The sequence below is a fragment of the Mauremys mutica genome, chromosome 2 (genome assembly GCF_020497125.1).
Source record: "Mauremys mutica isolate MM-2020 ecotype Southern chromosome 2, ASM2049712v1, whole genome shotgun sequence".
NCBI classification, from domain to species: Eukaryota; Metazoa; Chordata; order Testudines; family Geoemydidae; genus Mauremys; species Mauremys mutica.
The window spans coordinates 261,857,291-261,872,537 of record NC_059073.1 but is presented as its reverse complement, the minus strand read 5'-3'; the positions used below and the strand labels follow the sequence as shown (position 1 = coordinate 261,872,537).

At 40.0% G+C, this 15,247-nt stretch overlaps 1 protein-coding gene across 1 annotated transcript in view; it reads right to left on the bottom strand.

Moving 5' to 3' along the window:
* Positions 1–1,401: 1,401 nt before the first annotated feature.
* GPR158 (G protein-coupled receptor 158) overlaps positions 1,402–15,247 on the bottom strand; it is a 326,593-nt gene continuing 312,747 nt past the window's right edge. The window contains exons 9-11 of the mRNA XM_045003693.1: positions 8,881–8,986; positions 7,384–7,530; positions 1,402–6,743 (exon numbers count right to left, since the gene is read on the bottom strand). Of these exons, the coding sequence (XP_044859628.1) occupies positions 5,274–6,743; positions 7,384–7,530; positions 8,881–8,986 (1,723 nt within the window). The 3' untranslated portion in view covers positions 1,402–5,273. The remainder of the gene's footprint in view (positions 6,744–7,383; positions 7,531–8,880; positions 8,987–15,247) is intronic.

Below are 15,247 nucleotides of genomic sequence, written 5' to 3'. Positions count from 1 at the left end.
GCATGCCATTTGTTCGCAGAGAGTCAATAACTAAAACAATCAATAGCATAAATGAAAAATATAATGTTCAACTTTTTGAGTATTAAAGGAACATAAGATTGAGCATTACAACCAAGTTAAAGAATAATAGAAATCTTTTGTTATACTCCGAATATTGCTGGAGCCAATCTATGATTAAATTAGCCCCAAACAAATGTTAGCAGTATTGCCTCTTTAGAAAGAAAAATGTATGACAAAGAGTAACAGAGAACCAAAGAAATTTAGGGCTGGAAGGGGCACCAAGTATATCTAGACCAAGGCTTACAGGTGTTTGTCCAACCTGTTCTTAAAACCTTCCAATAACAGGGATTCTGCAATATCCTTTGTTAACCTATTCCGGTGCTTAACTATCCTCAGAGTTAAAAAAAAATTCTGAATATCTAACCTAAATCTCCCTTGATGTAAATTAAGCCCATTATTTCTTGTCCAACCTTCAGTGGAAATAGAGAACAATTGATCGATGTCCTGTTTATAACTGCCCTTAGCATATTTGAAGACTGTTATCAGGTCTCCCCCCCACTCTTCTTTTCTCAAGATTAAACATACCCAGTTTTTTAACCTTTCCTCATAGTCAGGTTCTAAACCTTTTATCTTTTTTGTTTCTCTCCTCTGTACTCTTTCCAATTTGTCCATATCTTTCCTAAAGTATGGCACCCAAAACTGGATTCAGTACTCCATGAGGCCTCACCAGTGCTGAATAGAGCAGAACAATTCCCTCCCATGACTTAGATATGACACGCTTATTACTGTTGTGCAAAGCACAAGTTATACTTCATCATAAAACTGAACCAAATCAAATGTCATATTGAAATAAATATAGTCAAAAGCTTCAAAATTTTGAATTTTTAATGAAAATTTTCATCCAAAATTCAATTTTTGACAGAAAAAACAAAAAAGTTGATGAAAATGCATTTTTTTAAATTTTGATCAGTGACAGATACTGCCACCTATAGATCTGGTCAAAATTTTGTGATGATCAAAAAACTGTCAAGATTTCAAAAAAGCAGCACAAATTTTCAAAACCCTCCAATTTTTTCCATATTCCAACCAGCTTTAGAAATAATTATGACTATCTGACATTAACAGTGTGCCTAATTCTGCTGCAGTGATCTGAAGAAAATGAATATTATATGCAACATATGAGAATATAGATATTATCATCATAAGATCAATGAATACCTTTAATGTGTTGGAAGACTCACTTGAAATGCTATTTTTCAAGCTAGATCAGAAACAGTTCAGTTTGAAACAGCAGCCACTTTGCAATACAACATAAAAGGATCAGAAACAGATTTTCATATAAATGTGCTTTATTGCAGAGAAGTTACATTATTTATATGCTGTGACACATTACAACATAAATCTATCAAATATTTCATGGTGGATACTGTAGGTTGCCAGATAATATTCTTATAAGAACTACTGAATAAAGTGAATAGACTTACAGCTTTATTTACTCTACAACTCTGAGTAGCTAAAATGTTAAAAGTGAAAAGGCAGTGTTTTCTCAGGCGGGCCAGTCATCGAATGCATGCAAAAGCCTAAGGAGAGAAAATATAAAAGTGCTGTCTGTTTTCAGATCCATAATGCCACCAAAGCTGATGGGTGAGTAATTATTTGTATTTTAAGCATATAATTCTTGCATAAAATATACAAGTCTATTAAGATTGGTATAAATCTAATTATTTATGAACCATAGTTTAGAAACAAAGGAGAGATGCAGCTTACACATGCATTTGAAAAGGACAACCTAGCAAATGTTTGTGACCTGAGTGATTATCATCTATCTTCTTAACAAATCTGCTAGAAAACATCTTAATTCTAGAGTTGCATTTCTCTTGGCTGAATAATGACAATGGAACTCCAGAAAAAGACAACTAAGCAATCTAGCTAATATATGCTGGTGGAGAAAAATCTATGGAATACAGAAAATCATTTAGGTATAACTTAGAATGCTTTCTTTAAGCAACGTTTCTAGCAGGACCATAGGGAAATAACAATTCAGTGAAGTTTGGCCCCTTTGTTTTCTGAAGTGTTAAAACAATCTAAAGTACTAACAGAGCTGAAAACCAAATATCAGTTACTGTATGTGCCAGGGAAATCATTCCTCAATGAGTGTAATTGCTTTTTAAAAAAAGTTCTCCCATTTCACCAGGCTTAAAATAAATGACTTGAGCAAGCCTAAAATCCATATGTATAATATTTAAAAAGAGAGGGAAACAGTCTGTGCATCAGAAAACAAACATAAAATGAAAATATCCATTCTGGGTGAGATCCTTGGCTGATATAACTCACTGTTATGCCATTGACTTCAATGGAGAGATGTCAATATACACCTGCTAAGGATCTGGCCCTATTTCTTTGCTGCTAATGAATTTTCCCATTCAAGTTATTCTAAGGACAAGCAATCAGCAGAGGGATCAGCAGTGGCACAAATACAGTAACACATAGGAATTGATCCTGCCTGTGGTGCTATGGGTAGCACCAGAGCACGGCTCACACGTGGATCCCCAGCGGGCCTGGTTTGGAGAACTACCCACACGACTGCTACGTAGCAGAAGCAGTTCATTCACATGCCGCGCCACAGGAGTGCACAGAGGGCAGAAGGGGCATGGTGACTAGCGAAATCAAGGCATGACATCACACCCCTGTGAACATGAGTCCTAGGAGGGGGTGGGTGGATGCAGAAGATACCCCCACCCCATTGCCCTCTGCATGCCAGCTGCAAATATGGGTGTCATCATGCAGACAGGGAGCAGGCAGGGACCAAGCTGCACCATAAGCATCATGGCCCCAAACACACAGCCCTGCTGGGGAAAGGGGCATGTCTGAAGACCCATGTGCTCCTCTGCTGCTCAACAGGGGCTGTCTTCTGCTGCACAGGCAGATCCCTGCACATGGACGGGATCTGTACTGTGTGCCTCTCCAGAGGGCCCCCAGCATGCTCCTGAAAGGCTCTGTCTGCTTGGTAGCACCCTGAGATCTATGCAATGGCAGAATGAAGCCCACATATCATCCAGAGGACTTTGGGCTTGCTAACCAGGGGCCTGATCCTAATCCCACTGAAGTCAATAGACTCCCATTGACTTCAATGAGCTTTGGCTCAGGTCCTAGATAATGTTTGTGCGGGATGGGGAGGACAGAGAGAATCTGTGCATGTGCATTCTAATAATAACTCTTCACCACGGGCACAGTGCTGTAGGCAAGGCCAAGTCTCTCTCTCTCCCTTTTCACTGCTCAACCCAACAGGATTGGCTGCCTTTGCCTACACCTCTGAAAAGGAGCGGGAATGTCCTCCTCATTTCACTTTGCCCAAGTCTCTTAGGAACCCATTTCTATGAGGCCCATGAGAAGTCAGATTATATTACATATGTGTATCTACATATGCATTAAATATATCTATTATGTATATATAATATACACACATATTATGCACACACATATATTAAACAACACAGCATTAAGTTATCCTCCCTTCTGGCTTTCCCAGTGAATCCCATCATCTCTTTCAAACTGGAAACTCTTCAAGAGGACTGGGATTGCCTTTATTTTGGAGTATTGCACATCTCCAAGCACAAAGCTCGGTACATGGCAAGTCCTAGATTTAGATGAGCCAAGGTCACACCTGGTCTGCTAGTACTTTATTTATTTATTAGTCCTTGTAGCCTCTACAATAACTCTTAAGCCCTGACCGTGCCAAGATTTATTCATGTGTAAATCCCACTGACTTCAACTGGTTACTCAGAGTGTATAAAGTTAAACACGTGTGAGTCTTTGCCGGATCAGGGCCTTAGTTATCACTGGGGATTAATTGTATCTAACATATTATATGTTATTACAAATAAAAACATTGTGGGGGGGAGTTTTGGGAGCGGGGAAGAGTGCGATGCCCTGTCCTTTTCTTCTCTTTCTGTCTCTTGATTGCATTTCGGGGGGAAAGTGTTGTGTTAGGGCTAATCTCTTCTCTTTTTGACATTTAAAGGGCCAGTTCTTGAAAGGTCACCAGCAGGAAACATGGCAGCTCTAAACTATCTGAAATATTTCCCTTAGCTGTGTGTTTCTAGTGAAACAGATCATATAAACTAAGGTTATTTTTTGTTATCTTTGTTCTTTTTCTTCAGCAGAATATGCTCAGTATGAAATACAGAGAAATATACTGATGATGGATGATTAAAGCAGGAATTCTGGAGTGATAAATGATATTTGTCAAACTTGTAACAAACAACAGATAAGTTGTCCTTGGACTTATCCAAATACACAGCTAAATAGACGACTTGCTCTCCACTAATAAAGTCTATGAGTGCTAACAGAGAAGTGCCAAACAAATAACTTACCTTGTATAAAAACCCTGAATAATACAGTATCAAACTATAATTTTAAATAATAGACAGTAGAACAGAAAATTCACAATATAAATCACAACAAAACCCAACATATTTTCCCATACAAGTTATGGCTTTCATAGCCAGTGAAAGCTTACTGTAATTCATAAATAAACAAAAGTCTATAGCAGGTATTGTAAATTGCAATAACAATAGAGTATCTGCAGATTGCATAAATGTGTTGTTGTGTCACATAATATCAAAGTTATTTGCAAAATGTATACAATCTGGAATGCTTTAATATGAGACACAACAATGTACTTAAACATACATGTATAAGAAAATGAGAGCAATCATTATATAAAATGTATTTTTGGGATGCATTAAGTTAGCAGTGCTATCAAGGTTAAATATGAAAAGTCATCTTTTCAGTAAGTTGCTCATTGATACCAAATTTTGCCATCAAGACATTTTCCATGCCATACTTCTATTGGATCTTTAAAGTCCCAAGGGCAAATTTCGCCCAGTTTGGGGCATTCAGGAATAATTCAGTTGGAATTTGTTTGATTGTTAGAGCCATTCACATTTTTTTTTCTTTTTGTAAGAGAGAAATGGTTTTGCAAAGGCAGGTGTCTGTTCATTTAGACTGTAAACTCCTCAGCACAGGGACCATGTCCTCTCCATGGTTTGGATACCACTGATCACACTGTTGGCACTCAACAAATAAATAACAACAACAACAATAATAATAATTTATTTTGCTTATTTCCTACTCTTTTCATGTTCTGGTCCCCTCAGTTAAGTGATACTCCTTAGAAATTTTCAGATCCTCTTGGCCTACTCCCCCTCTCACTTTCCTCCTTCTTGTAGTCTTTCTTCTTGGTGCTGCTACTCTTTTCAGTCCAAAACCTCTTATTTCTGAGGCGTTGCTGTTTTATTTGCACCTAAAGCGGCTGTGTTCGATAAAGCTACACCTCTTTCTGCATTTGGTAAATCTGGTGTTTCAAACTCCCATGGACAGACTTCAGCTCGAGATGTTAAAGCTTGCTGTAAGTTACTACTTGATCTATAGGAGTCAGATGAAAGCATGCTTCCCTCCAAGGATGTGTTTTTTTTCTTTTCTCCCAAATTATTGAGCTTTTCCCTTTCAGCTGTTTGCACTGCAGCTTTTTTTGGCAGTTCCTCAGATTCCCCAGCACAAATATTTGCTGCATAATATTTATTAACATTTTCACCCTTAAACCCAGGGATGATCTGAGACTTGGAATTTAAATGTTTTTTCTCATTTTCAAAAACCTGCTGCTCTTGGGCCTCCCGAGTGCATGCTTCCGACTTCTCTGTGCTCTTTTGATTTGATTGCTGATACCCTTCAGCTGTTTTAAGCTTGTGATGAGATTTCCCCTTTGGCTGGGAAGTGTGATTTTTCTCTGTTTCTGAGGAAGCAATAGACACATGTTTTTGAACTTTCGATTCAGAAGGCACAGAATCAGGAGTTTGGTCATAAATCTCCCAAGGACAAATTTCTGCTATGTCAAAATTGTCCTTAAGCAGGGACTTGCCTGTGCCTGCGTCAGGATTTGCAATTGTCTGACTAACCCTTTGTTGTTTCATAATTCCAGATTTATGTGGTTTCCTTGTCTCCTCAGTGTGAGTAGAGTTTTTCCGATGTGAATCTTTATGCTCCCCTTTATCGCTGGCTGAGTGTTTTTTGCTGGCCTCTTTACCCTTTTGCTGAGGTTTATGGGATCTATTGCTTTCTTCTAGACTTTGCGTTTTCCCAGTTAACCCCAGAGTCTTTTCCTTGGCACTAGCAATAACACTGAGAGATTTTTGTAACACAGATGTTCTTGGATGCAGAGGCTTCTTATCCGCACTTAAGTTGTGTGCACTTAGTGATTTGCACACTAAAGGGACAGATTCAGTGGACACAGCTTCAACTTTTTCTGTAGATTTTTTTGTTAATTTTTTCCCTGTCAAGGAATCCAGCAGTGAATGATCAGCAGTTATAACTTCTGCACTTTCTGTGGTTAAGCTATTAGACTCTTCTGTTTGATCTCTAACATGATCATAAGTGCTATGGGACTTTTTTAATGAAAAGACTCTATTTTTCAAAGACTCCTCCTTTGGCTTTACATAACTTGTGGAATCCTGTGGGTTTTTTCTCACAACTGCAGTGTTCTTTGTAGCACTGTGGTCCATAAGGTCCTTGTCCTCCCTGGAGCACTGCCTGGTGACTGTCTCAGGGATTTCAGTAATTCGTCTCATTATTGAACGACCCAAGCCCTTCTTGGAGCACCTCTTTTTCTGGAGATGTGGGTTATTAGCAATCATCTTTTTCCTTTTGTAGATTTCAAGCTGGGCATATAGTTTCTTCAACTCATCCTAGAAAACAAACGGCAAAACTAGTACATAAATCAAGTCAAATGAACAGTCTCAGTGAATTCCATTTAAGCTCCAGCTGTCTGAATATGACATTAAATTATTTCATTGCATCTTTTCTACTGTTTAAATTTGTCACTTCTCCATGTACTTGGATGACATTTTTCTTTGTTAAGGTAAGTTCAGATTTAACCCATTGCACAGAATAGCCATCACATATGGTCCCAGAGCATATTCCATGCACAGACAATTATAAAATACTCATGCTGCATTTTTAGGCTTCTTCTGGACCCAAATGGGGTTACTGTGCATTCTTTATTAACCAGAGGAAAAGATAACAGCCCCCTTCTCTGGGCAGTGACAGTCAAAGCACTCTTGGGAGAGAAGTGCCCTTTTATCAAATGAAGTAGGGATGATGTATTTTGATCAGTTTATGAAGTTTTATAACAAGTAACACAGTCTCTGCTCACATTAGTATGTTTTCCCCAAAATATGTCACATGATTTGATATTGCTAGAACTGAGCTGGCCCACTTCATCTGGTGTCTGCAATAAAAAAAAATCAAACTGACATGGCTCAGAGTTTACTGGTAGAAAAACACTTGTCCTTAAAAATGAACTACAGTTAAAAGTTTTGTATTTACCCTGATGTCCTCAGGGTCCAAACTATGCTCACTCCAAGCTGAATTGATACTGCTGTTTAGATAGGACCCAGATCGACCCATGTCGAGTTCATCTTCATATGCTTCAGCAGCTATGTCATCTCTTGGGTTATTGCTTGAGTGTGAAAACTGCAATAAGTATTTGTAAAAAGATGTTGCAGTTAGTGTATTGATAAGGGTCCAATCAACATTCAGAAATGTACAACTATTCTCCAGGTTTCATTTTACAAGCCTGGATTCAAACAATAGCTGTCTCTCAGTAGGCATTATTAGAAGAGGTACTAAATTAATTAATTAATACTCTTATTGAATAGATACTATTATTAGTGGTGGGTTAACCTGAAAATGTTCAGAGGTTCACTTCAGAAAATCCAACCCTAAGCTGCGACCCCTTCAATTTCAACTCAGTGCTGGCCCTTGGCAATTGTTCCTGTTTCCTATCTGACTTCAGCTCTGACCCCGGGCTTGACTCTCAACCCCAACTCCTGATCCAACCACAAGATCTAACTTCCCAAGTCCCAGTTGTGACCCCACCTTACTATAGGCCAAAGATGCCACCCATACCTTGTGTATCTTCCTGTTACAGGCTAGATATCACAATATTCCCCCTCCAAGCATAGATCAAAATCAATATCCTCCATTCAGAGGGCCCAAATTCACCCGTACTCTTTTACACTGAACAAATAGAGGCCTCACAACAGTTACAGAACAGTTATACTGAGGAAAGTTACATTGCAAAACTATTACTCATATGGCACTGGTGTACTTTAATCTAGATACTCAGCAGAACAGACATGCATTTCATGTGGCAAGTGATCAGCACTACGGGGGCATATGCAGAAGGTGGCCAGGAATATGGAGACAGAATTAAGGCTCTGAACAACAACTAAAATCGAAGATAATCACAATAATGTTAAAATACAGCAGTGGGCAAACATATCATTACCTCCAAGTCTTGTGTGAATTCTGATATGTTCCTTAGCAATACTTTTGAAACAGTATGTGTCTCAAATACTAAATGTCATAAAAGCACTTCTGATTAGCAAATAAACACAGTGGCTTGTGTTCTTTGTGGTTAACATTGTAAAAAATAATTGATTATTCAAAGCAAGAATTTCTGCAAATGTAGGATTAAAAGAGAACAAAAAATAGTGAGTTTCCCCAAGTATTTTAAGATAAGAAGAATTTTAAAATATACATATTTGAAATTATATTGGACCAATATCATCGAATATCAGGGTTAGAAGGGGACCTTTACTCCAACCCCCTGCTCAAAGCAGGACCAATCCCCAGACAGATTTTTAACCCAGTTCCCTAAATGGCCCCCTTAAGGATTGAACTCACACCCCTGGGTTTAGTAAGCCAATGCTCAAACCACTGAGCTATCCCTTCCCAGTTACTCGCTAATTTAACAAAGAACTGCTTCTGCAGAATTATACTGTTCTTTCTGTGGACTTGACAAGAAAAAAAGAAGAATACCTTAGGTATCAGAAGTAACCCAATGGTAACTGTCAGAGTCAAGTGCGTGTGTGCAAAGAACAACATCAGCATCCAATCGGACTGAAGTCTTGAGGCAAGACTAAATCTGAAAATAGAATTCAGAGTGTTGGCAATTTGTCTTTTTTAACATGGTAAACTTAATATTTCTGGAGGTAATTTGAATTAAAGATAAAATGATGTGTTTGTTTTGTATTACTTTGATATAGACTAAAAGTTCCATTTTCATCCTTTATACAGGCACCATAACGCCAAAGGAACTGCGGGGGGGCAAAAACCAGACCTTTAAGACTATAGGATACTTAAATATTCTCACTCTATTTGTTCAGACCCCCATTGACGACAACTGAGCTATGATAATTTACATATGTTGAGGAGTTGGCCCTACAATTTTTAGATTATTCACAAAAACACGTTCTTCTCTATTTTACAGCCCGTTTCCTAACTAAGTTGCAGCTACAGAATGGGGCTGACAAACTGGCCAGCCGTAGTCACAGAGAACTGAACTGAAATACATTTTAGAAGGGCTAAGAGGGGAGTACAGAAATGGCCTTGATTGCAGGAGCTCCCAGCTCAACACTACAGGGCCTAACAATCTTGCAAATTCTGGTGAATGAAAAGCTAATTTGATTAAATTCATTACATTAAGCTATATTAAGTAATTCTTTGCTGTGCTTTTTTAAAGTGTCATAGAATAAGCACTGCAGTTAGAGCTGGCTGAAGCATGTTCGATTTATCTGCATATGAGAGTTCCCAAAAATGGCAAGCAATGTAATGGATGTACTACTGGCTTGTAATATGCAGGTTTAAAAAAATAATTCAAATAGAAATGATGTTTGCAACCTCTTTCAACTTAATATACATTTTATAACAACCATATACTTTTATTAATGTCACTGGTCCAGCATGAAACATTAGTTTCTGTGCTATAATAATATACACATAATTTCTTGTTTATTACTTGTAAGCATACTGGTTCATGCACACAATAAAATATAGCAGACTCTTCCTTAAAGAGATGTTGCCACACTTACATTTTGGAATAATTTTTTTCTAAAACTCAGAATAGTAGGGATCACTAATTGTAGTCATCATTTGGTTATACACCTCTACCCTGATATAATGCAACCTGATATAACACCATTTTGGATATAACACAGTGAAGCAGCGCTCTGGGGGGCAGGACTGCGCTCTCCGGTGGATCAGGGCATTAGCGTGTCTGGCTCCAACATGCTGCTCTGAGTGGCATGTTAAAGGTGCTGGGCCGGGGCCAAGGGGTTGGATAAATCAGGTGTTGGATGGTTCGGAGGTTCTGGGGGCGGGGCGGTCAGGGGATGGGGAACAGGGGCATTGGATAGGGCATGGGAGTCCTGGGGTTGATTAGGGACAGGGGGGTCTCTGAAGGGGGAGGTCAGGGAACAAGGAGCAGGGGGGCTTAGATAGGGGGTGGGATCTTGGGTGGGGGGTAGTCAGGGGACAAAGAGTGGGGGGGTTGAATGGGTCAGGGGTTCTGAGGGGTCAGTCAGGGGGCGGGAAGTATGTGGGGGTCGGATATGGGGTGGGGCCAGGCTGTTTGAGGAGGCACAGCCTTCCCTACCCGGCCCTCCATACAATTTTGAACCCCGATGTGGCCCTCGGGTCAAAACATTTGCCCACCCCTGCATTAGGCATTCTCATCTCTCCCGCCTATTTTAATCTCATTTCTAAATTGTGTACAGTATAAACAAAGCTTAAGTTGTCTCACTAGTTGTATTTTGGAAACATTGTAACTCTGTGCTGACATTTTCTAAACAATTACATTTTTTTTAGCACTAATACGGTATTAAAATACCATTAATGTGATGGCAAGTAGTTCACAGCCACGGAAATGAAAGTCATGGTCAAAGAAAAATTGGAAGCTTTGGACAGGCTGAAATCAGGAATGAGACAAGCGAAGGTCTCAAAAGAACTAGAAGTGGGGGAATCAACATTAAGAGGGTGGATCAAAGATGAGGAAAAATTACGATCAATGCTAGTTGAACTGGATGAAAGTGAAGGCCTGGAAAGGAAGCGCCTAAAAACTGCCCAGATAACCATCTAGACAGATATGGTTTACCCAAGAACGCTCCGACGGCACTCCAATTTCCGGTGACATTATAAGGAAACAAACGGAGAAACTGAAGAAGGATCTCGATTTTAGATGCTCGGGCGAGGATGCTTCTGCACATCAAGGTAACGAATTTAAAGCTAGCAGTGGATGGCTTAATGGTTTTGAAAACGTCATGGCATTTGGCAAGTCGCAATTTCAGGAGAGACGTGCTCTGTAGATATAAAAGCTTGTGACAAATACCCACTAAAGTTACAAGAGATCATCATCGAGGGTAGCTATGTTCCGGAGCAAATCTATAATGCTGATGAAACCGGCTTATGTTACCATATGCTGCCGGATAGAACACTTGCTTCTAGGACCAAAGAACAAAAGGCCAAAGGTTTTAAGGTGATAAAAGAGAGAGTGACAATACTTTTTTGCGTGAATAAAACCGGTTCACATAAACTTAAACCTCTGTGCACAGGCAGATCCAGGTCACCTAGGGCTTTCCACTATAAGAACATGGATTCGGTTTCATTCATTTATCGCCATTCAAAAAATGCCTGGATGACATTGGATATTTTCAAGGAATGGTTTAAGAAATATTTTGTACCAGCTGTCTGGAGCCACATACGCAGATAAAACCTAGAGCCAAAGGCATTGCTTCTGCTTGACAACTGTCCCACCCACCCCCCAGTTGAGACCTTAACCAGCAAAGACGGGAAGATAAAGGTGAGCTACCTTCCTAAGAACACGACATCCAAAATACAGCCCCTCGATCAAGGCATTATAGCCAAATTTAAAATGAACTATCGTAAAGCCCTAGTAAAGAAAACTGTTGAGGACAACTCAATGCAGCAATGCCCCTCTGCCAAGTACATTGGCCAAACCGGACAGTCTCTATGTAAAAGAATAAATGAACACAAATCAGACGTCGAGAATTATAACATTAAAAAACCAGTTGGAGAACACTTCAACCTCCCTGGCCACTCGATTACAGACCTAAAAGTTGCAATATTACAACAAAAAAACTTCAAAAACAGACTCCAACGAGAGACTGCTGAATTGGAATTAATTTGCAAATTGGACACAATTAAATTAGGTTTGAATAAAGACTGGGAGTGGATGGGCCATTACACAAAGTAAAACTACTTCCTCATGCTTATCTTTCCTCTCCTCCCCACACAGTTCCTTATATCTCCTTGTCAATTGCTGGAAATGGGCCATTTTCATTACCACTACAAACAGTTATTTTTCTCTCCTGCTGACAACAGCTCACCTTAACTGATCATTCTCCTTATAATGTGTATGGTAACACCCATTGTTTCATGTTCCGTGTGTGTGTGTGTGTATATATATATCTTCCTTCTGTATTTTCCACTACATGCATCCGAAGAAGTGAGCTGTAGCCCACGTAAGCTTATGCTACATATAAATTTGTTAGTCTCTAAGGTGCCACAAGTACTCCTGTTCTTTTTGTGCATATAGACTAACACGGCTACTACTCTGAAACCTGGATCTTTGAAGTAAGCTTATAAAATAATTATTGTAATTAAAGAAAGAAGATACAATTTAACCATTGTAGAACAGATTTATTTACTGCATACACCGTCTTAGTTCTAACAAAAATGATTTGCTGACTATTAATAACGGAAATGCTCGAGGCCAAATCAAGTTTGATATAATGCAGTTTCACCTATAATGCGGTAAGATTTTTTGGCTCCTGAGGACCACATTATATCAGGGTAGAGGTGTATATTAGAGCTGGTCAAAACATGCGGGATTTTCCATGGAAAAATTCAACAAATAACAAACAAAAGTGTCATTTTCATCTAAATTTTCCACAGAAAATTTCTATTTTCAGCAAAAATTTAAAAACAAACAAATTTTGTTTGGGAGATGCTGCTGCAAAGCCTTATGGGAGTTGTAATTTGGGTGCCTCACACCCCCATTCTCTACAGGAGGCTAGGCTCCTTGGTTGGACTATATCTCCCATGATGAATCATCTCTCTTCTCCAATATAGTTGGGGGAAACATTTCAGTTTTCAATGAAAACACAAATTTTTCATGGAAAATGTTGACATTTTTAATCAAAAAATTCATTTGATCAAAAACCCAATGTTACTTTTAAAATGGTTTTGATGCAATTTTTTAACCAGTTCTCATATTTTTCATATAAAATTAGTACAAGTTACTTTAAAAATAATTCTATTCCGGCAAAAGGCAGAGACTGAGTAAAACTTGATAGCAATCAGATGGGGGTGTGACTGCAAGCCCACCTTGATTATTCACTGGCCCCCAGTATAAGTACTAGGGTCCCACCAGTGCTGCCACTCCTGCCTCTCTGTGGGAGAGAACAGATCCTTTCTGCTCTCTAAGAGACTGGAGCCCCTGCTACCATTTCTGGGAGGACAAGTAGGCCATATACCAACTGCCCCAGCTTCTCTGGGAGGGGAGAGAGGGCCCCTGCCACCAACACTGCAAAAGGAGATTGGGGCCAGAGTGCAGGGGTAGAGGTACAGGGGAAGAGCCAAGAGTGCCCCATGACGTGGTGTCCTCGTCGGATGGCTGTTCAATGGCCTGGCAGATGTAACTATAGCATTTTTAGAACATCCATTACTGCTAATGCCTTGTAAAAATACGTACAGTATTGTTTCAAACACACAAAAAAAGGGACATTTCAAGGGCACTAACTGGCATTCTCAGCAAGAGGCCAAAGCCTGTATGGGTCATGGAGACTGATGTATTCTGTCACCCACAAATCAAGCAGAAGGCATGCTGGAAACATCATCTCCTGTCCTGCAGGGGGGGCCGGGCCTTGCTCTACCCAAGCCTGGTGCAGCAAGGAGGTGGGGGTGGAGGGCACCTGGAAAGCAAGCCCACCCAGCCCCACGCTCACCTCAGACAGTGGCAGCTCCTGTCTTGCGGCCATGGGCCTGGGGGTTGCAGAGCAAACCCGACTGGCCCCATACTCATCCTGGGCACTAGTGGCTCTGTCCTGTCCCATGGAACTGGCCTGGGCCTATCTCCCCTCTCCAGCTCATTGGCTCTTGCTGCTAGAAGGAGCCCACCACCGCATCATGTGGTACAAGCCAAGGCTTTGCCTCAAGCTGAACATGCATGCAAAGGGCAGTTGGTGACCTGGGTTCAGATTTGGGGGGGGAAGGATTGAGCTCCCTCTAGTCCTAGCCACCTGCTGTGTCTGATTGGGGCTGGTGTGTCTGTCCTTTACTTATGATGTTCAATGAGATAGTTTGTTTGTAAATATCAGACTAGAAGAAAAGATGAGATTGACAGTAATTTCTTTGATTTCCATTGATACTAACAAAAGCCAGAAAAGGCATTTCACACTTTGAATTGATTGTTACTTGTCTGAAGATGAAGAACGTTGAAGCTTATAGGAGGTAGCAACACTCGTAACCACCTTGGCATAAAATGCCCAGCAGAATTCATTCTTTCCTTATGGGGTGGAGATTTTGCTTCTCTACAGTTGTCTGATTTTGTCACCATTTTATTGTTCCAGCTCTAGCTATATATACCTAAGTTCTTATATGGCATGCTTCCCCGTGGTATTTGAGTGCTTCCCCTAATTACGTGCATACACAATAATACATTTATCTGTTTCCTCCAATTTTCAGAGACTGGACTGTGGTTTGTGGTGTTATTTTGGGAAGGTGAGCCCAAAGAAGTGGATTTTGCATTTTGGTGTGAAGATGCAAATAATCATGGTTGTTCTGATCTCAACCCATCTCACCCAGATTGGTGGCCAGTTGTTGAGAAGTTCCGTCTCCTACATAGACAATTTTCACTCAAGCTTGACACATGGTCAATTGTTTCCTTATAAGGAGGTTCTATGTGTCTTGATGTTGACTAAACACATTACATAAGCATATTAACTAACTTGATCTACATCACAAAATACCATGACCTGCCACATAGTAACCCCATTTTACTCATGTGCCATGACTTATGTCACCAATGTATCCATTAACAAACTGTATCATATATGTGGGTGGGAGAATTGAACATAAGAACAGCCATACTGAGTCAGACAAAAGGTCCATTTAGCCCACTATCCCATCTTCCGACAGTGGCCAATGTCAGGTGATCCAGAGGGAATGAACAGAACATGTAATTATCAAGTGATACACCCCATTGCCCATTCCCAGCTTGCCACAGCATGGGTCCCTCATGGTTTCACTTCTGCTGCCTGAAAAAGTAGTTATTATCCATCACTAGTCCTATTGTTAATACTGATTGATGGGAAAGGGAGGCCTCACT